This window comes from Salarias fasciatus, chromosome 22 (assembly GCF_902148845.1).
Source record: "Salarias fasciatus chromosome 22, fSalaFa1.1, whole genome shotgun sequence".
NCBI classification, from domain to species: domain Eukaryota; kingdom Metazoa; phylum Chordata; class Actinopteri; order Blenniiformes; family Blenniidae; genus Salarias; species Salarias fasciatus.
This window is the reverse complement of record NC_043765.1, coordinates 15,518,868-15,539,519: the sequence shown is the minus strand read 5'-3', so window position 1 is coordinate 15,539,519 and position 20,652 is coordinate 15,518,868. Positions and strand designations below refer to the sequence as shown.

General features: G+C 40.9%; 1 protein-coding gene across 1 annotated transcript; it reads left to right on the top strand.

The window, feature by feature from the left end:
- Positions 1–19,121: 19,121 nt before the first annotated feature.
- Positions 19,122–19,607, top strand: LOC115409878 (ladderlectin-like). The gene has a single exon (XM_030121172.1). It carries the CDS (start codon positions 19,122–19,124, stop codon positions 19,605–19,607), a length of 486 nt encoding a protein of 161 aa, XP_029977032.1.
- The last annotated feature ends 1,045 nt before the right edge of the window (positions 19,608–20,652 follow it).

Sequence of the window (20,652 nt, the reverse complement as noted above, 5' to 3'; positions counted from 1 at the left end):
GTGTCCTCGTCATACGACCAAACAATAACATTTTAGTTGCTATCTTCATCATCTGGTTGTCTATGGAGAAACTGGTAACAAATGTCAAGCATTTTAGTCCCAGTGATCATTTGCAACTGCACTTTGAAGTTTTTACGATGGGTTAGGTGTTGAGGAGATGAGTAGGAGCAAGACAGACGGATAGAGGGGGGTGAATTTATATTGTACTGAGAAAAGCGTGCCATGAAGAAAGTTAGGGTGGAAGATGTGAAAGATTTTTTTTATCATCTCAAGACACCTATACTCTGCATAAACCGGCTAGGGTACATTTTCCAAGGAACAGAGTTTTTGTTACAAGACCTCTCAAACAGTTTCAGGCAGACCTTTGCGATAGGAAGACGGGCTCACCTTTCCTCCTCTCCTCTCTTTCATCCTCTGGTTGTCTATGAAGAAACTGGTAACAAATAGCTAAAACATTTTAGCTACTGTCCCAATGATCATTTGTAACTGCACCGATGAATGGTTCAATGTTTCCGTGCACATCTTTTAATAATAACATCAGTCCCTCTGGAGAGAGACAAACAGTATTTGTGGACTTTCTACTCTGTCTGAGAATGGTTTATCTACTGGTCTGCTTGACAGGATGCTAATGTTCTGATTCCCTCTATTGTGAACAGTCAAGTCACCACATCAACATTTAGCAAAACAGAGGCTGCTTTCTGCCAAACAGTGAAATACTGTCCTACCGTCTGATGTATGTTTGGAATGTTTTACTGTTACTCACTCTGGAGCACAAATTCTATATAATCTTAATTTTGATAGCATATCTTTTTCCTAAAAATGAAAACATTTCTAAATCACAAACACATGTTGAAATTTCCAGCCATCTATCTCAACCGGTAACAGTTTTGACAGCGGTTCTCTTGGTGGGACACCAGAAATGCTGACAGTTTGAACAGTGTCATTACTTCATGGACAGTATATCTCCTGCTGACGAATACAAGAGAGAAATGCACCTACATTTCCGAGAAACTTTTTTGGTTTCCCTTTAATGTTTAAACAAATCTTTGGTATTTTCTACCGGTGTATTTGAAACTTGTGCCTGAATAACCATCATTATTATTATTATTTGATCACCGTCAGCGTCCCAATACTGTCGGCCTCTTCATTGTGTAGAAGTTTTTCTCCACAGAAAGGAAACTGCTCTCTGTTCTGGTGTAATGTTTGTCTTTGGTACTTGTTGAGTTTTGGCCTTGATTCAACACTTGTGGCACTCCGGTGGGTCTAGCTACTTTAGCTTCATCTCTTTTTTTTTCTTTTCCTTTGCTCACAGTCTCTGATCATTAAGGTTTCTTCCCCCTTGCCAGTGTTTGATCATTAGTATTATTATAATAACGTCGGCCCCTAAATCGTCGTTGATTTGGTCTCATCCTGTCTCGTCCTCATCCTCTGAAGCCTGGTTGTGTTGATACAAACGGTCTATACTCTCCCAGAGTTGTGTACAGCATGAATCTTAGCTTTTTCTTTTTTTTTTTTTTTTATGGATTTGCAAACAATCCAGTTGCATCTAATTCTCTATTCCTTTTCCGTAATCCCACAGGACTCATTGAAAACACGTCTGGGGCTGCTAATTCTTTAAAGTATCAGCATCCTGTGTTCCCAGTCCATTAATGATCATTGACACAAAGAAAGGTTCAGCTTTATGCGACACTTTTAATTTGACCATTTCTTTCCAACATTTAAGAAATCTTTCTGCATATTCAGACACCTGTTCTTTAGTCCGTTTCTTACAGTGAAGTTCTCGTGTTATCACATCTGCTAAAGTAAGAAGCTTTTCCATAACTTTGTCATGTATCGTTCACCATAAAATCCACTCATTTGAGAACAGGAATTCCAGAGTAGTTTTTCAGCATGATCTATTTGCACAGGGGGGTTACTGACTCCATCGTAAGAATAAAGATGGGTTCACTAAGGAGCAGGAAATGGCTGTAGTACAGGCCTGCAAGAATGCCCCGGAATACAACTGGCCCCCAAAAAACAGCAAAACGGGTCGATACTCAGATGCTTTAAAGAACATTCTGTGAGAAGACACGGAACGAGGGAATCTAATCTAACTTATCTCTTTCATCCGTTTGTCAACTTCTCTGATTGACCTGACCATACTAAATACACATTGGGAAAAAACTCTGTGGAAAACCACAAAAGCGTCAACTGACGCAAACAAATGGCTTTAGCACCTCTGCATGGTGAGGCTGTAAGGCCTTATTTGTACTCACTTCCAGAATCAGCACCTGTAGCGAGCTTCAAACACTCACAGCCAGACTGAGCGTCTCTACAGGCCTGATGTGCTTCTCACCTCCAGAGAATCATCATCAGCGTCCAAGTTCCTTCAACTTCCTTAAATCAGACACAAAATACGCGTCTCTCTGCTTTTCTTCACCTAGACAGGACGCCACACTGTCAAATGACTTCCTCAGATCAGAACACACACACACACACACACACACACACACACACACACACACACACACACACACACACACACACTTACGGTTGGGTCGTAAATGGTTCGTCAGATGAGGGCAGGTCGATGAAGGGGGGTAGAATGCTTTTTTCAACCACCGTTTGTCAGTCATGTTTTTTCAGAAACACTGAAAGAAAACCAGATTCTTTTTTTGTTGTTTTATTTAAAAAAACACACACACACAAAGCAATTTTTCTACCAAGCAGGAGGGAAGAAGGATTACTATTGCAACAACACATCATCAGTAGGGTAAAACTAACCTGTCTCATGACGGACATGAAACTGAAAAGGTACATGAACACACAACTTAAAGTTTCTTTTAAATTAAGAACAGTATGCCCAGCTACAAAGAAATGATGACATGCAAAACTAAAAATAAGATTAGATGGAAAAAACAATACTGAACACATCAGGACAGCTCCAGGCCTGCCTCAGTTCTCATTCCAGCATTCTTTCACAATTCCAAGCTCACCAATTTTCACAACATCCAGCCCGATCAGATTGTCGTACACATCTGCAAAAGTTTCCACAAACTTTTCTTTGGATCTCATCTCTCTCAGCAAAGTCTCTGCCACAGTTTTGACTCGCACATCGTCGATTTTAATGTTGCGCATGAATAACAAACATTGAATAGCAGGAATGAAACGGTCGGTACACAGTTTTTCCATCAGACGGCAAAAGTGAGTTTGATAGAAATATTCGTCCACCTGCTGTAAACAAGGATGCTGTTTCTCATTCGGATGTCTGATCTGACACCCGTAGCAAAGCTCATCCCGGTACTTGTGAGTCACAATGTCCAGCAGATGGATGACCGCTGTTTTGACGGTTTTGATGATGGCCGAGGGCATCCAGCCGTCCAGCTCATCCTCGGATTCCTCAACCTCTGGAGTGTCAGGAGGCGAAGATGCTGGTTCCGGCTCCACAAAATCCTCAGAGTCGGGGATTTGGGATTCATCCACTTGAAGGTCTCCGTCGTCAGCGCTCACCTCCCTGCTTCGATCCTCATCATCTCCCAGGGACCCTGGATCCGGGTCGCAGGTCTCGGGAATGGTGTACAGCGATCGAGAGGGACCCGGCTGAGAGTCAGGGTCCGGGGAAGCGGGTGAGATCAAATTCGACGATTCATCCGCAAACATGTTGATCGGGTACTCCACCAACGGAGTTCTGCTCCACAGCGGATCGATGAGGACGCGAGAGCTGGTTCTACGGATACTCCTGATGTTCTCCATATCTTCTTGATGTGGAATGATCGATCGCAGTCTTTATAATGTGTACGGGTGGCAGGAAGGTCCGTGGGGCGGGGTTAAGCAGAAAAACTGGTAGGATCGTGGACGTGGTGGACTAAAAGCTGGAGGATTGAATGGAGGCCGAAGGAAACAGGTTTTTTTTTTTTAACCGCTAGAAGGTCTTTCCAGTAGCAGCAGCTGCGAAAAAGTGAGCCGATTTTATCGTCCGGTCCTCCAAACCTTTCCTTCCATGCGACCAGCGGGACATTTAGCAGTGTATGGAATACGCCGCAGCTGGTATTAAAGGTCTCCAAAGAAAACTCCTCCGAGCCTTTTTTCCCTTCGTAGCAACAAATGCAGGCGCGAAAGCACATAGTGCCTGAAACACCCGCTCTGGACTGCCACGCAATGCTGTAAAGCACTTTTTTTTCCAAGAAGGAGACCCTGTTTGTGCATCACCCTCCACGGACTCACGCTTCAGAGGCCGACCTGGTGTCAGCGTTGGATCGACGGGCCTCGCGCCACCTTCATCAGGGTTTGCCCGAAAATGTCGAACAATCATGTGATACAGTACACCCCAGTCGTTGGAGTTCAGCATCGCTATAGAAGGTACAGCTCCCTGCTTTTCACCCTCACCTCGCTGATAGAGGCAAAGCTCCCCCGTCGTATATTTGAACACGTAGCCCCATGCACCACGCCGCCCATACGGTTTCAGCGGCCATTCTTCCTTCAACGATTCCAATGGACGGAGCTGGGTCCGAAGCAGATGCATCACATGCTTCTTGGGCGCATTCGGGATGATCGGCGTCTCTTCGTACACCATGATTGGTGTGTCCCGGATGATCGGTATGTGAATTCTTTCCTGAGCCATTTTTTTTTTCTTCCAAAATCTGTATTTTTTAATTGGACTGATCCAACAAGGGCTTGATGTATTTAACGACTCGTATAAATAGAGACCCTTCTATAGGGAGCCCCTTCTATAGGGAGGGCGAGAGGAGGGCCCACAGGACTTCAGCGTTTTTATTTTTTCCTCCTTTCCCCCACCTCCACTGAGTCAGCATGGGGGAGGGTGTGTGTGTGTGTGTGTGTGTGTGTGTGTGTGTGTGTGTGTGTGTGTGTGTGTGTGTGTGTGTGTGTGTGTGTGTTCTGATCTGAGGAAGTCATTTGACAGTGTGGCGTCCTGTCTAGGTGAAGAAAAGCAGAGAGACGCGTATTTTGTGTCTGATTTAAGGAAGTTGAAGGAACTTGGACGCTGATGATGATTCTCTGGAGGTGAGAAGCACATCAGGCCTGTAGAGACGCTCAGTCTGGCTGTGAGTGTTTGAAGCTCGCTACAGGTGCTGATTCTGGAAGTGAGTACAAATAAGGCCTTACAGCCTCACCATGCAGAGGTGCTAAAGCCATTTGTTTGCGTCAGTTGACGCTTTTGTGGTTTTCCACAGAGTTTTTTCCCAATGTGTATTTAGTATGGTCAGGTCAATCAGAGAAGTTGACAAACGGATGAAAGAGATAAGTTAGATTAGATTCCCTCGTTCCGTGTCTTCTCACAGAATGTTCTTTAAAGCATCTGAGTATCGACCCGTTTTGCTGTTTTTTGGGGGCCAGTTGTATTCCGGGGCATTCTTGCAGGCCTGTACTACAGCCATTTCCTGCTCCTTAGTGAACCCATCTTTATTCTTACGATGGAGTCAGTAACCCCCCTGTGCAAATAGATCATGCTGAAAAACTACTCTGGAATTCCTGTTCTCAAATGAGTGGACTTTATGGTGAACGATACATGACAAAGTTATGGAAAAGCTTCTTACTTTAGCAGATGTGATAACACGAGAACTTCACTGTAAGAAACGGACTAAAGAACAGGTGTCTGAATATGCAGAAAGATTTCTTAAATGTTGGAAAGAAATGGTCAAATTAAAAGTGTCGCATAAAGCTGAACCTTTCTTTGTGTCAATGATCATTAATGGACTGGGAACACAGGATGCTGATACTTTAAAGAATTAGCAGCCCCAGACGTGTTTTCAATGAGTCCTGTGGGATTACGGAAAAGGAATAGAGAATTAGATGCAACTGGATTGTTTGCAAATCCATAAAAAAAAAAAAAAAAAGAAAAAGCTAAGATTCATGCTGTACACAACTCTGGGAGAGTATAGACCGTTTGTATCAACACAACCAGGCTTCAGAGGATGAGGACGAGACAGGATGAGACCAAATCAACGACGATTTAGGGGCCGACGTTATTATAATAATACTAATGATCAAACACTGGCAAGGGGGAAGAAACCTTAATGATCAGAGACTGTGAGCAAAGGAAAAGAAAAAAAAAGAGATGAAGCTAAAGTAGCTAGACCCACCGGAGTGCCACAAGTGTTGAATCAAGGCCAAAACTCAACAAGTACCAAAGACAAACATTACACCAGAACAGAGAGCAGTTTCCTTTCTGTGGAGAAAAACTTCTACACAATGAAGAGGCCGACAGTATTGGGACGCTGACGGTGATCAAATAATAATAATAATGATGGTTATTCAGGCACAAGTTTCAAATACACCGGTAGAAAATACCAAAGATTTGTTTAAACATTAAAGGGAAACCAAAAAAGTTTCTCGGAAATGTAGGTGCATTTCTCTCTTGTATTCGTCAGCAGGAGATATACTGTCCATGAAGTAATGACACTGTTCAAACTGTCAGCATTTCTGGTGTCCCACCAAGAGAACCGCTGTCAAAACTGTTACCGGTTGAGATAGATGGCTGGAAATTTCAACATGTGTTTGTGATTTAGAAATGTTTTCATTTTTAGGAAAAAGATATGCTATCAAAATTAAGATTATATAGAATTTGTGCTCCAGAGTGAGTAACAGTAAAACATTCCAAACATACATCAGACGGTAGGACAGTATTTCACTGTTTGGCAGAAAGCAGCCTCTGTTTTGCTAAATGTTGATGTGGTGACTTGACTGTTCACAATAGAGGGAATCAGAACATTAGCATCCTGTCAAGCAGACCAGTAGATAAACCATTCTCAGACAGAGTAGAAAGTCCACAAATACTGTTTGTCTCTCTCCAGAGGGACTGATGTTATTATTAAAAGATGTGCACGGAAACATTGAACCATTCATCGGTGCAGTTACAAATGATCATTGGGACAGTAGCTAAAATGTTTTAGCTATTTGTTACCAGTTTCTTCATAGACAACCAGAGGATGAAAGAGAGGAGAGGAGGAAAGGTGAGCCCGTCTTCCTATCGCAAAGGTCTGCCTGAAACTGTTTGAGAGGTCTTGTAACAAAAACTCTGTTCCTTGGAAAATGTACCCTAGCCGGTTTATGCAGAGTATAGGTGTCTTGAGATGATAAAAAAAATCTTTCACATCTTCCACCCTAACTTTCTTCATGGCACGCTTTTCTCAGTACAATATAAATTCACCCCCCTCTATCCGTCTGTCTTGCTCCTACTCATCTCCTCAACACCTAACCCATCGTAAAAACTTCAAAGTGCAGTTGCAAATGATCACTGGGACTAAAATGCTTGACATTTGTTACCAGTTTCTCCATAGACAACCAGATGATGAAGATAGCAACTAAAATGTTATTGTTTGGTCGTATGACGAGGACACTTTGCATTTTTGTTCATTAAAATCCTGCAAAATACAATGAAAGCAGAAGTTCATTCAGTTGGATGTGTTGTTACAACCTCTGTCAGTTTGAGCGTCTGTTCCATCTAAATTATGGACGCAGCACGCAGATCATGTAGGACTGCTGGGTATGGAACCTTATCAAGCAACAATTAACTATGCAGAATATCCTGTTTGTTAAAACAGTATCCCTGATCAGAGGAAAAAGAAATGGGGTCAGACCAGTGGTTGAATCACTGCTGAAACAGGGAGTCATTGTGTGTCTCCAAACAACACCCCAATAAAAACCCCATTCAGTAAAAGAAAAAAAAAAAAACAAAAAAAAAACAGTGGCTCAGTAATTCAGAGATGGTTCAGTTTTAAAGTATCAGACGAGCAACAGAGTCACGTTATATGTAGGGAGTGCTATCAACAAGATACAGGCAAGAGTTGACGCACAACAAATCTTTACACCACCTAAAACAGTGGAGCAAACTGCAGCACGGAGTGATTACTGTCTGTCAGAGTAGAAAAAGAGTGAGAAAATGTATATTGAGTTGAAATTCTGTTTCTTGTGCAGCTGGTTGGGACTGTTCAGAAAAGAAATTGCTACAGGAGAAGGTATGTAAAGCTGATGATTGTATTTGTTTCTTAAACTAAGCACTTTATTTTGTTCTTTCTTTGTTCTGATATAAATGCTGCTCTTACAAGGGGTTGTCATATTTTGTTCTTTTGTAATGTTTCTGTGGATTTGTTAGAAAGGGGAAGAAAATCTGTCATCGCAAATCATGTAAAACAGCGGCGCAAACTGCAGCACAGAGTGTGTAAAGCTGCGCGCATTACTGTCTGTCAGAGTAGAAAAAGAGTGACAAAATGTAAATTGAGCTGATATTCTGTTTTCTTGTGCAGCTGGTTGAGACTGATCAGAAAAGAAATTGCTACAGGAAAAGGTATGTAAAGCTGATGTTTATATTTGTTTCTTAAACTAAGCACTTTATTTTGTTCTTTCTTTGTTCTGATAGAAATGCTGCCCTTACATGGTCTTGTCATATTCTGTTCTTTGGTAATGTTTCTGTGGATTTGTTAGAAAGGAGAAGAAAATCTGTATTTGCAAATCATGTAGGATTGCTGGCTGTGGAACCTTATCAAGCAACAATTAACTATGCGAAATATCCTGTTTGTGTTAAACAGTATCTCTTATCAAAGGAAAAAGAACTGGGGATCAGGCCAGTGGTTCAAACAATGCTGAAACGAGGAGTGTCATGTCTGTCTCCAAACACCACACCAATAAACCCCATTTTGAAACCAGGAACAAAGAAGTACAGATTTGCACAGGAAAAATAAATAAATTTCAGCGTCATTCATTTAACTCCGATTGTACCAGATGTTAATGCTATTTTAGTATCAATAGCAGCCAGAGCGAAATGGTACACAGTTGTGTATTTGTATTCTGCTGTACACAGGAATACATAGGATTTGTTTAGTTTCACCTTCTGTGACCAACAATATCGCTTTACAAATTTATCGTTGTTTGTTTTTTTTCAGACAGTCCAACCGTCTACGCTGCAGCTGTGAGACAGCAGCTTTCAAAGCTGACATGACCTGCTGACTCGGTTTTGTTTGGCGTACATCGACAACATCATTATTGTCTCTTATACAGAAAATTGAATTTGAGTTTGTGAAAATTATCAACCAGTTATTCTGTTTTTATTCAAGCGCGTGTCTACGCTTCCTGATTAAGTTTGTGTGGCTTTATTTTGAATATTTAGAATGAGACTCTGTCTTTGAATGATTTTACTATTCATTTATACCTTTTCTTGTATTTTATACACTTTTTTAAAAACCTTCCCTCCTTTTGAGTTGTATTTTCAGTAGGGGTGGGACTCGATTAAAAAAATTAATCTAATTAATTAGGGCCTTTGTAATTAATTAATCTCAATTAATCGCATATCGATATTTGACCCGAGATCAGTGAGAACCTTTCTTTTTCTAATGGATTTTGGTATAGTGAATCAATATGGTGATACATAAGCTTAAGCAACTAAACACTGTTCATTTTTTCAGCAGGGAAGGAGGAATTTAACCAAGACAAATAAACCAATACACATTGATTAGTGCAACTTTTGTTGGGCTGGACGAGGGTCCTTGAAGTAGTCGGAGTGACGTCCTCTTCCACTCTAGCTGTATGCCAGGCTTGCGTGTTGGCCGCTGCTGCGACATGCTTAGCATTCAGATGATATAGCAGGCTCGATGTGCTGCGATGGGATGCAAATTCTTTGCTGCACAATATGCATACAGCTTTGGTTTTATCCACGCTGCCATCCGCTGGCTTTTTAAATCTAAATTTTCTGTGCACGAGACCAAGTAGTGCGCTGTCGTCGGGAGCAGTGTTGCCAACTCCCCAGTAAGGAAAGTCCCTATTGGCTGTCCTAAAAGTCGCCAGAAGTTGCTAGATGAGGTCGTTACCTAATTTGCAATTTGCATGTAATTGTAATGGACGCTGTAGGAGAGAGGAATAACGTCATGGGAGAAGCAAAATGTGAGTTAAAAAAAACACCCTAAATATGTTTAGAACTACAAATGAATTTTCTTCTGTTTATTCTTGGTTTTTCAGCAGTGAGCAGTGGCGTATTTGCGCACACGCGATTCATTTGAAGTGTGGAGGAGTGGTGTGGGTCTCCTCTCTGCTCTGACTGCAGGAGGGAGCGCTGCATGAGACTGGCCGCCTGTGAGTGCTTTGGGACGGGGGAGGGGCTCACGCAGCACCGCAGCTCATTGAGGACAGCAGCTGCAGAGCGAGACGTCCTGTCGCGTCTCCAGAGCTCCAGAAAAAGTCGCTAAATTTGTTGCTAGTCGCTTTTGACAAAAAAAGTCGGCAGGAGGCTTTGGAAAGTCGCCAGATTTAACGAGAAAGTCACCAAGTCGGGAGCTGTTTCGTTGTGGTGTCACAGCGAAATATGTCCGGGTGAAACTCGTCCGGTGACAAACGTTCCGCGACAATTTGCGATAATTTTTTTATCGCGTTAAAATTTCTGTAATTAATTAATCGTAACTAACGCGTTAAAGTCACAGCCTTAATTTTCAGATCTATATATTAGAACTTGGGTGGATGTGAAGGTTTTCCAGTGATCACGTTAACTGGGAAATATCAGAGAATTTCACGATGCTTATCACAAAGGACACGACATGTTTCAAAGTTTTGAGAGCAGTAACTTAAAATTTCAAGTTAGGAGCAGATTTGGTTATCTTCAGGTCACAAATAGTAACACTTTTGATTATTTGCTTTACATGTTAAGATGAAACCTGAGTTTCTTGTTTAGATCATAATTTTTAGGTTCACCTCTGGAGAGCTTTAAAAAGGTCATATAACCACCTAAAGTGCTACAGACACCCGGACATATCTGTTTGTAGTAAAATGTAATATCTAACAGACTGTTTGAAAATTGTATGATTGAGAAATGTTAATGAGTTAAATGTTAATGAGTCTATTTTTTTTCCCCTTTCTGCAGCTCCGGCTCACAGAATGAACCTTCGATCACTTCGCTGTCTTAATCTTATACACGCGGAGTACGCAGAATGCATTCTGACACCGTAAATACTTCATCCGTGAAACTCTGTTCGTATTTTTTTTATTGAAGGCCCCTCGCAACTTGGATATTCTGACAACATCGCCAACCTTAAATCCTGTCTTTATTTATTTTTTTCTCTTGTCTCGTGGTGTAGGTGTACCGTACAAATTGTGAAACACTTGAAGGCCCTTAGTCACATCAGCCGGGCGCAGTTTTATACTGCTGTGGTGAGTGTTGTTATAGCTTTTTACTAAGTCTGGTAGGACTTCCACGCACTGTCTAGTGTTCTTAGCAGTGAAATTCTAGTCTTTAGCGTTCGGTTAAATCTTTCAACCACGCTCAAAGGTGAGCCCGTCTTCCTATCGCAAAGGTCTGCCTGAAACTGTTTGAGAGGTCTTGTAACAAAAACTCTGTTCCTTGGAAAATGTATCCTAGCCGGTTTATGCAGAGTATAGGAGTCTTGAGATGATAAAAAGTCTTTCACATCTTCCACCCTGACTTTCTTTCTTTCTACCCCGCCGAAACTACCATGATGACTCGGCTTGTAATATAACCTCTTCATAACACGTTTCTCCGCCATCTCCAGGTACAATATAAATTCACCCCCCTCTAACCGTCTGTCTGGCTCCTTCTCATCCCTTCAGATGTGTCAACACCTAACCCGTCGTAAAAACTTCAAAAGACCTCAGACGGAAGGAAGTTTGGGGGGGGGGAGGGGGGGGGGGGGGACGACAAATGCGCAGTGGACATACGCTGGACAAATGGTGGACAAATGGCAAGGGGAGGGGTTTATTGGGGGCCATAAATCTTTCGTTTGACATATAATATCGTATCTGTCTCTCTTTCCAGTCACGAGACATACATTATCTCTTCTCTCCAGGGCTTCGTTTTACTGATTACACTGATTTTACTATAAATGAGTGACTAATTGACATGGGGGTTGTTTTTGTTTTTCAAATTAAAAAATAATAATAACGTACACTCACTCTCACCTAAATCAGTGTCCATAATAATACTGCCACATTTTGGGGTCTCTAGTTAAAAAAGAAAGAATGTATGAAAGTCTTTGTCTCAAAAGATAAATCTATCCTAAAATAGGCGTTAAAAAATAATGAAATACAAATATTTCCAAATCATGTGTTTTTTATTGATTTCTTAAAAATTATACATTAGGAGCAAAGACAGACTCAAAACGTTCAAACACCAGAAATGATTTATTCAACAATCTATTTAAATTTATATTTTACAGAAAACAGATCTTATTAAAAAGGTTGCAGCATTTGAAACTCTGTACTAATATTTGAAATTGTCACCATGTCTCATCAGATAATAATAGATAACATAGAAAACATTTTTTTTAAGCTGATTGTGTTCCTTTTTACTGTGTTTTGTTGTTTTGCTAAGCAGCTGCTTGTAACGTTTGAAAAGGCCGAAACAGGTTCCGCATGTCTCCGGGGATGCTTGTTGCATTTTTCAGGGACAGTTGACATTGATCAGTGTGATAATCTCCTATTGGGTTGATAAGTACAGAGCATAATGGGCTGTCCACACACAACAGTACTTTAGTAATTTCATGAAAATGTGACACATGCACACCCTATAAACATGGTATGCAAATACATGCCAGGATTGAGAAATAAAAAGAATTAAGGTTATGAGAGTACAGTAAATTTGAAAAATGTAATGGGGAAATGAAAAAATTCCAATAAAGGAGGTTTTCCCACGCACATAAAAGGGTACTGATTCAAATAAAAATGTTATTTATACTAATATTTATACTAATTAGGTGGTCTTCTTTAAATACTGTAGTCAGTAACAATTGCTATATGGAGGGTCCATACTCCATACATACAGCGGAGTATTGATCCAAGGGCCCATTTTCCAGGTGCAACCTTTCTGAAACAATGCAAAAATGATGCATTTTCACTTGAAACGTCACATAAGCTGAGCCTTAGAGTGATGAATTAACTCTCCATCTCATTCTTATAGATGTTTGAACTCTGCTAATGTCTAAGTAGTTTATAAAAAAGAGTTAACTGTTTAAGTATGCAATTTTTTTTATCTGCTATCGTGCTGATGTACACTGGCAAAACTCCTTGAAGGTTTAAAGGACAAAGTACCATATTGGCCCGAATATAAGACAATATTTTTTTCCAGGAATGATATTCTCAAAAATGGGGTCGTGCTATAATCGAGGACTACATGGAGCCAAAGTACCGGTGACCTGTACTGCCTCTGCTTGCATGCAGTGGCTCAGCCGCCCCGTCAGGGGGTGATAGTGAGTTGCACAGAGTGTAAGCCTACAGCAGTGTGAGAAGAAGACTGAGCAAGTGTGGCCGGTGTTTGTTTTTCTAGGGTTAATTTCAAACAGCGCATCGAAAATATATGCCTGTAAGTACTCGAATATACTTAGTTGATGTTCAGGATAGAGGTGAAGTTGATACTTGTGAGTTTGTCGGTTTGTTTTGAAGTTTCAACGCAGATGCTAATTCCGTTAGCATGTTAATTTCCATTAATGGTTAGCATTGCACTAGTGGCTTTGATTTTAAAGGTATGCTGGAGGATACTTAGAACCAATCAGAATTGTATGGTTCCAACTCGTGATTGGGCAGTCATAATGCCAATCAATGTGGGACCGCTTTTACGAGATGACGTATCATGTCGAGTCAACGCCTCTATGCGCGCTCTGGTTTTGAGGCGCACATGCGCAGAGCATTGTTTAGGAAGTGACATTCAGCGGGAGCGACCATTGCAGAAGCGGCTTGTTCCTCCCGCGAACACCTCCGAATAGGGGCGGGGTGGCCATCGGAAGGTTCGGGAGGTCTCCCGAACGGCTGGTGTGTTCCGGGCCGGTGGGGTCTATTCTGGGCCGGCGGCCACAAGCACCCCCTCAAACCCCCGCCCCCATCGCTCTCACGGCCCGTGTGCGTGTCCGCTCTCCCGGTATATTATATATTTGTTCCAGGTCTGCGAGTTGAAGCACGAGCACCCCCTTCCCCCCCCCCCCTTCATATTATCGGATAAAACGGGTCTCCAAATGAAGCTCCCGGACTGAATTTCAACCCCACTACGACCCTGTCTCCGAAGATGGCCAGCCACAAAAAAGAACACTGTTTGAGATGGCGGAGGATAGAAGAAAGGCCATAGAAAAGAAGGGCAAAACCTTTGTTTTACTCGGAGATTCCTCTACGAGGTGGCGGACATTCAAAGCACAAAAGGGATTTAGGACTGATCAGGACGTGGGGAAGTTTCTGCTGGACAGGTAACATGCTGATTATCCCATTCAAATGTGTTTCTGCTGCATAAACAGTAGGGATGAGCGAGTACACCACTATCTGTATCTGTATCTGTATCTGTTTACCCATCCAAATTATCTGTATCCGTATCTGTACTCGGAGGAGGCGTGGTCTAAACCGGAAGTGGGCGTGGTTTAACTGGAAACGGGCTGGGGCAGAAATTGATGCACTATTTTAAGTCTGAAATTGATATGGATTGCTCAGAAGTTGCTATATTGATTCTTCATTTGAAAACTATTTACAGAACAGTCTCAATGATACAATGTATAGATTTTTGGGCTTTTTTTATTTTAGTCAGAACATGAATATTTTTAAAGTTATATAAATGATTATTTATTCACACAAAAGCCTCAGAAATAAAATTTGAATATTTTTGGTCACAATAGTAAAGGAACTATTTACAGAAAAAGTGTTTTTTTTTATTGAGTCAGACATGAATATTTTAATTGTATGAATGCCTCCCCCCATGACCCCCACCGGAATCTCCCCAGTGTCCAGGGAAACCTCTCATACGCCCCTGCTGACCTTCCTGGTCATGTCCGCAGCTGCAGTGCCACGGACATGACCAGGACGTGGACCTCGGTCCAGTTATCATCTCTCTCCCACAGATCACAGCCTCCCAGTGGAGCACAAGCCCAAATTATTGTAAAAAAAAGAAGAGAAAAAAGGAAAAAAAAAAACGAAACTTAAAAACCCCCGAAAAAAAACCATGAGCATGCACAATCACCCGACGTTTCGACCTTATAAGGTTTTCCTCAGGCACAATGCACGCTACAAAGAAATAAAATACCGCATTTGTAATTTATCAGCTCTGATTGGCTTCTCTGACAAGGATGCTGTCATCTCGGTGGAGCACGGAGCAGAATGAAAGACCAATGAGGATCTCCCATCAGCATGAGTACGAATAATGACTGACAATGCTCGGGCTGTACTTGGATTTGGAAAAAATGCATTATCCGTAACGAGTACTCGTTTAAAACGAGTATTCGGCTCATCCCTATAAACAGACACTACTTTACGGATCGTATTCTTAGGTATGATTGGAAGAAGAGTCCGACATGATTACAAATGTGTTTTAATCCTATGAGGAAAGACGATGCTCCAGCTGCACGGATGTAAACAAACTGACATGTGGCTGACGTGCGCGCTCCCACAGTCCTCATACGGAGGGAGCCGCGCATGCGCAGTGCTCCAAAAATGGCAAATCGGCCATGTTGTACGAAATCGGCGGACAATCCTCCAGTATACCTTTAAATACTGACTTGTTTTGTTTTCAGACAGTGATGTGTGTTGTGATACAACTTGTGTATATGTTCACTTATATGTATATCTTGTTTGTTTACAGTGCCTTCAGGAAAAAGTGATAAAAGCTCAGACCAGCTGAAATCTCATGCTTTCTTTCTGAAGAACTGTTCTCTACATGCCAAACTGGATCCAACATTCACAGAGGGCTAAATTATTAATGTTCATGAAGTTGAATAGAACTTGAATATGACGATTATAAAATTATTTACATCATTAACAAAGTTATTGAACCTTCAAGGTACTTAATTGTTGCTTATTTTGAGAAAGAGAATATATTTTTTATTTAATACTACAGTCATATTTTTTTAATCTTAAATCACATGAAATGTTATCTCTGTTGTGAGTTTTTGAGTTTAGAATAATTGTACAAAAAGTTCTTTTATGAGCAACCTTATTGTCTTCAACATATTTTTATTTTTACAAAATGATATTTGAAAAATAGGGGTCGTCTTATAATCAGAGTCGTCTTATATTCGGGCCAATATGGTACTTTCAAATGTAAGGTTTAAAAACTGGAACTCGTAATACTATTTGGCCTGACATTATTTAAAGAAATGATGCCGTGTGCGAAGCACCATTGTCAAACCCTTATGAAATGGACGAGAACTTAATTAATAGGCCTTGAAAGGCTACATCACACTACACTTCATTATGGGCCGCAGCAGCCATTTACATGTTGGCATCTCGAACTTCTGTGGGCCATGCCACAATTAGGGATGGGTACCGAATTCAGTACTTTTATAGATACTGACCGATTCACATTAAATCAAACGATACCATGTTTCGGTACCTGAACGCATCCTTGTGACTGTGCAGGAGTGGAAAAGGAGGCAATTTTCCATGGTGGACTTGAATGCAGCGTTGAATGCACAAGACCAAGCAACCACAAAGCGTGACTACAAAGCGCTCTAAAGCACAGCTCCTCTTTTCAAAATGTGAATCGGATTACTCTCGCCACGGTGGGAATATTTAAAATCATACGAAGCGCCTGGTTTGGCAGAAGCTTTTTCTCAAGGCTGAGGAGTGCAGTTTTTTCAACAGCTTCAGATTTACAGCTACAACTCCTGCATTTGGCACCGTTAGCATGCTAACCTCTATTAGCACACTAGCCTTCGTTGGCATGCTACCATCCATTAGCGAGTCGTCTGCAGCCAGCAACAAATTAACATTTATTACCAAATAAACACACACAAAAGTAACAGAAATTGCTACCATTCAGTACCAGTACCGGGTAGTGGTATCGAAACGTATCGTATCGGTTCAAATGTACGCTACATTGCACAATTACAAGAAATTGGATGATACCAAGAAAAGCTGGATCCTGTTCCCAAGGCTCGGAACCTGGAAAAAAAATTTTGAGCTCGGTGGAATAGATCTATATGAACATCTTCACTGGACCATGGATTTAAATGACGCGCCTGCACTCCCCGAAGCTGAGCTTGACCTGTATCTAGTTAACAGTTAGTTATTATACTGACGAGGAATTTAGGAAAGTAAAATCTTTGCTAAATCACCGGCCAAGTGTTTGCGTATTGCACGCTCCTAGAGAGACATGCCTGAAATTTCTAAACTCACTTCTCTCAGAGTGGCAACCTGTGCAACGCTCTCCGAAGGGGAGAAGGAAGAGGGGGGAAGTATGTTATGTGATGTAATATTACTTATTGTACCACCGTACCTTTTATGCTTTCAAGCAAAAACACTGGCGTCTTTCCTCATCTAAGTTTCCCAAATGTACAACACAACAGCAGTTAACTGTGTGAAGGCATATCCAATATCTGCTTTGAGCAGAATTGTTAGATTTAACTGCAATAGGTTGTGAGTTTGAGTCTGGGCCAGGCTATTTAGTGTGGGGTTTGCATCTTCTCCCTGTACAATCCTGTTTACTTCTGTTGGTACTCTGATTCTCTATCGGTACTTCCAACAAGTCTTCCGACTCAAACGACCACAGTGGTCAATAATTCATGCCTTAAATTACAACCATTTAAAAAAAAAAAAAAAAAAAAAAACCGCCCCCTAGTGGCCATGTAAATAATGTCCCAGACATCCCGGACTGACCTGACAGAGGTTTTTTTTTTTTTTTTTTTTTTTTTTTGGGGGGGGGGGGAGCTGAGCGGAGGGAGTTGCACTCAATGATTACATTTTACCACAAAAATAATTATCTGCATTGAATGAGTTTAGATTTAAACACAACAAAATCTTTGAAATAGTTTTTGAAAAAGATCAGAAGCCACTATATGAACCACAAAAACAAAACAAAAAACAAAAATCTATAGAATGGAGAAATCTCTGTATTGTAATTTACACGATGCCTCTCTAGAGCCAAACATACTCTTTATCTTCAAAGTTTCCACTTGGTTTATGGTTCATTCTTCATGGTCGGACTGCACTGTTTTTTTGTTGATTGATGTTTCAAGTTTACTGGTAAGTCCTGTCATTCCAGATAAAAACCAAGGCCTTCCTGTCATCAGTAGACCTCTGCATTACCTGACAGAGGCAGGCCAGATGGGGTGTTATCACTCAAAGTTCATCTCTTAACTCCATAAAAGTCACGATCCTCACAGAGATTAGAGATCAATGCCAGTGTTGATAACACTAAACTTGCTGACAGTATCACACTGGCTGATGTTCCGGTATAATGACAGATTGTTTGATGTCATTGAATACATTCTTCATGGTCGAAGAAAAACCAAGGCCTTCCTGTCATCAGTACACTAATAAATAGTTTATTACCCTTAATTCTGTTCCATCCCTTAATTTGTGTGAGGCACAGTCAAATGAACTTTTTTCAACCTGAGGAATTTCCTCATAAAACTCTGCGTAGAAATGTATATCTACAGTTTTCTGTGTATTTTTACAAATTCCTTGCCAAATTTACCTCCACATTATTCCTGACAGAGGCAGGCCAGATGAGGAGTCAAAGTTCATCTCATAACTCCATAAAAGTCACGTTTCTCACAGAGATTAGAGATCTATGCCAGAGTTAATAACACTAAACTTGCTGACCGTATCAGAATGGTTAATGTTCTGGTATAATAACAGATTGTATGACATCATTAAAATGGTTGGATAGACACGTTCGCAAGTTTTATTTTAATATTTACATCTCCTGTAATTTGCTGTATCCTACTATTTTCCATAATGTGTTAAGTGTTCCTATCAAAAGTCGTCAAGCCACTGTACCTTCTGCTGGACTTCAAGAGCAGGATCAGTCATAAGACTCACATATTTCACACAAACCCAGACAGGTGAGATTTGACAACATTAAAATACAGACCAGGAAAGACATTAACGCTAGCATCACTGCATTCTTCATCCAATTTTCTGAATATGAATAATTCGTCTATGAATCCAATCACCATGATCACGTCATAGGAGATTCATCAGGGTGATCAGTGGCAAGCACGAAATTAGCAGTGACAGGCCAAAATAAACATTTGATCACCAGTTTTTATTGACCTGAACAAAGCTGTTGATGAGACTCTCTCAGTGCAGCTCCGCCTCTCTCAGAGATATAAAAGACTTTCTCCTCTGTGAGATTCAGTCTCCTCAAACGGCTCTGAACAGCTCCAGCAAGACATCAAGGCCTTCTCACTCAGAGACATTTTTGAAGCTTCAACATGATGTTTTTCCTCTTTTTGTGTTTCCTCGCTCTTTGTGCTGCGGCTCCCTTGGAGGAGAAAAACACAAAGCTCCAGCGTGGCGGTTGTCCACCGTTTTGGTTCAACTTCAATGGCCGCTGCTTTCGGTACTTCTCCACTGGCGTAAGGTGGGCTGAGGCAGAACTCCACTGTGTGTCACTGGAAGCCAACCTGGTGTCCATCCACAGTGTGGAGGAACACAACTTTGTCAATACACTGATTCAGAACTTCGACCCAGCTCAGGGATTCACCTGGATTGGACTCACCGACCTTCATATGAATTCAAGATGGATGTGGTCTGATGGATCCAGGGTCGACTTTGTCTTTTGGAGTCCTGGAGAGCCAAGCAATGCTAGTGGAGAGGCATGTGTTGTAACTAACTTCAGGACGAGTAAGAAGTGGAACGATACAGCATGCTCTGGTGTACGTCCATTTGTTTGTGCATTACGCACAGCCTACCCCTAGCTGCTGAGAAGATCTGACCTGACTTGATGTTTTCTTCCATGATTTTAAATCTCACATATGAAATTAAGACTCTTAGTCTTTGTCCTGACATCAATATATGAAAGGTCTCTCTTCAAGACTGAATAAATAATTCCGAGTGATCAAATCAGTCTGTGTTGAAAAATTAACTTAAAGATTAATTCATTTTGAGACTGTATCAAGAGAATTCACCAAAACTTTTCCTGCACGAATGTATTTGTATGTTAAACATCTCTTACTGACAAAAAAAATGTTTATATTCATCTTTTACTTTCTTATACTTGTCTTTACTGTTTTGTCACAGATTGGGTAGAATGTTCAATTTGAAGGTGTTTTTCCTGCTTTCTGTAGTTTTTGACATTCAGAATTGTGTTGTGGTCAGTTCAATGTGATTTTTTCAAGTTCCTCAAGATGGATTCATGTTTATAGATTTGATTGCTTTTGAAACAATGTCATTCATTCCATTTTGTATTTAAAAAACCTATACATAAAGACCTGTAACAGTAAATTCATCAGTGTTAATATGCATTAAAACTGATTGGAATGTGTCGGATTGTTTTGTAAAGAATGAATTTACATGTTAAATCAGGCTAGTTAATTCATCTTTCTGTGTTTTGGTTTCACCTCCTTTTGCACAGTCAATCCAGTGGACAACAGTAGAACATCTTTTGTCTTCTCAGGAAACTGTTTGTCTGTTGTATAAATAAAACCAGGACAGTACAATTATATATTTCCAAGCCTCTGTGCTGTCAGCTTTATTTCACTGTGATATTCATGGTTCATTCAATTCAAAGTTGTTCATACATCATTTATGGAAAGCTTTTTTGAACTCATAATCTAAATGCAGTTTTGATCTTCTGGGTGCGTTCTGTCCAGCTGGAGCCCACAGTCACCCTGATTTGTATACAACGATATAAACACTGGATGAACATGTGGAAATACCATTAAACTAACTAGAAACTTTATCAAAAGTCATAAAAGGCAAATAATTTATCAAAACTTCCTCCCTTTCTTGCCTCCAATACCG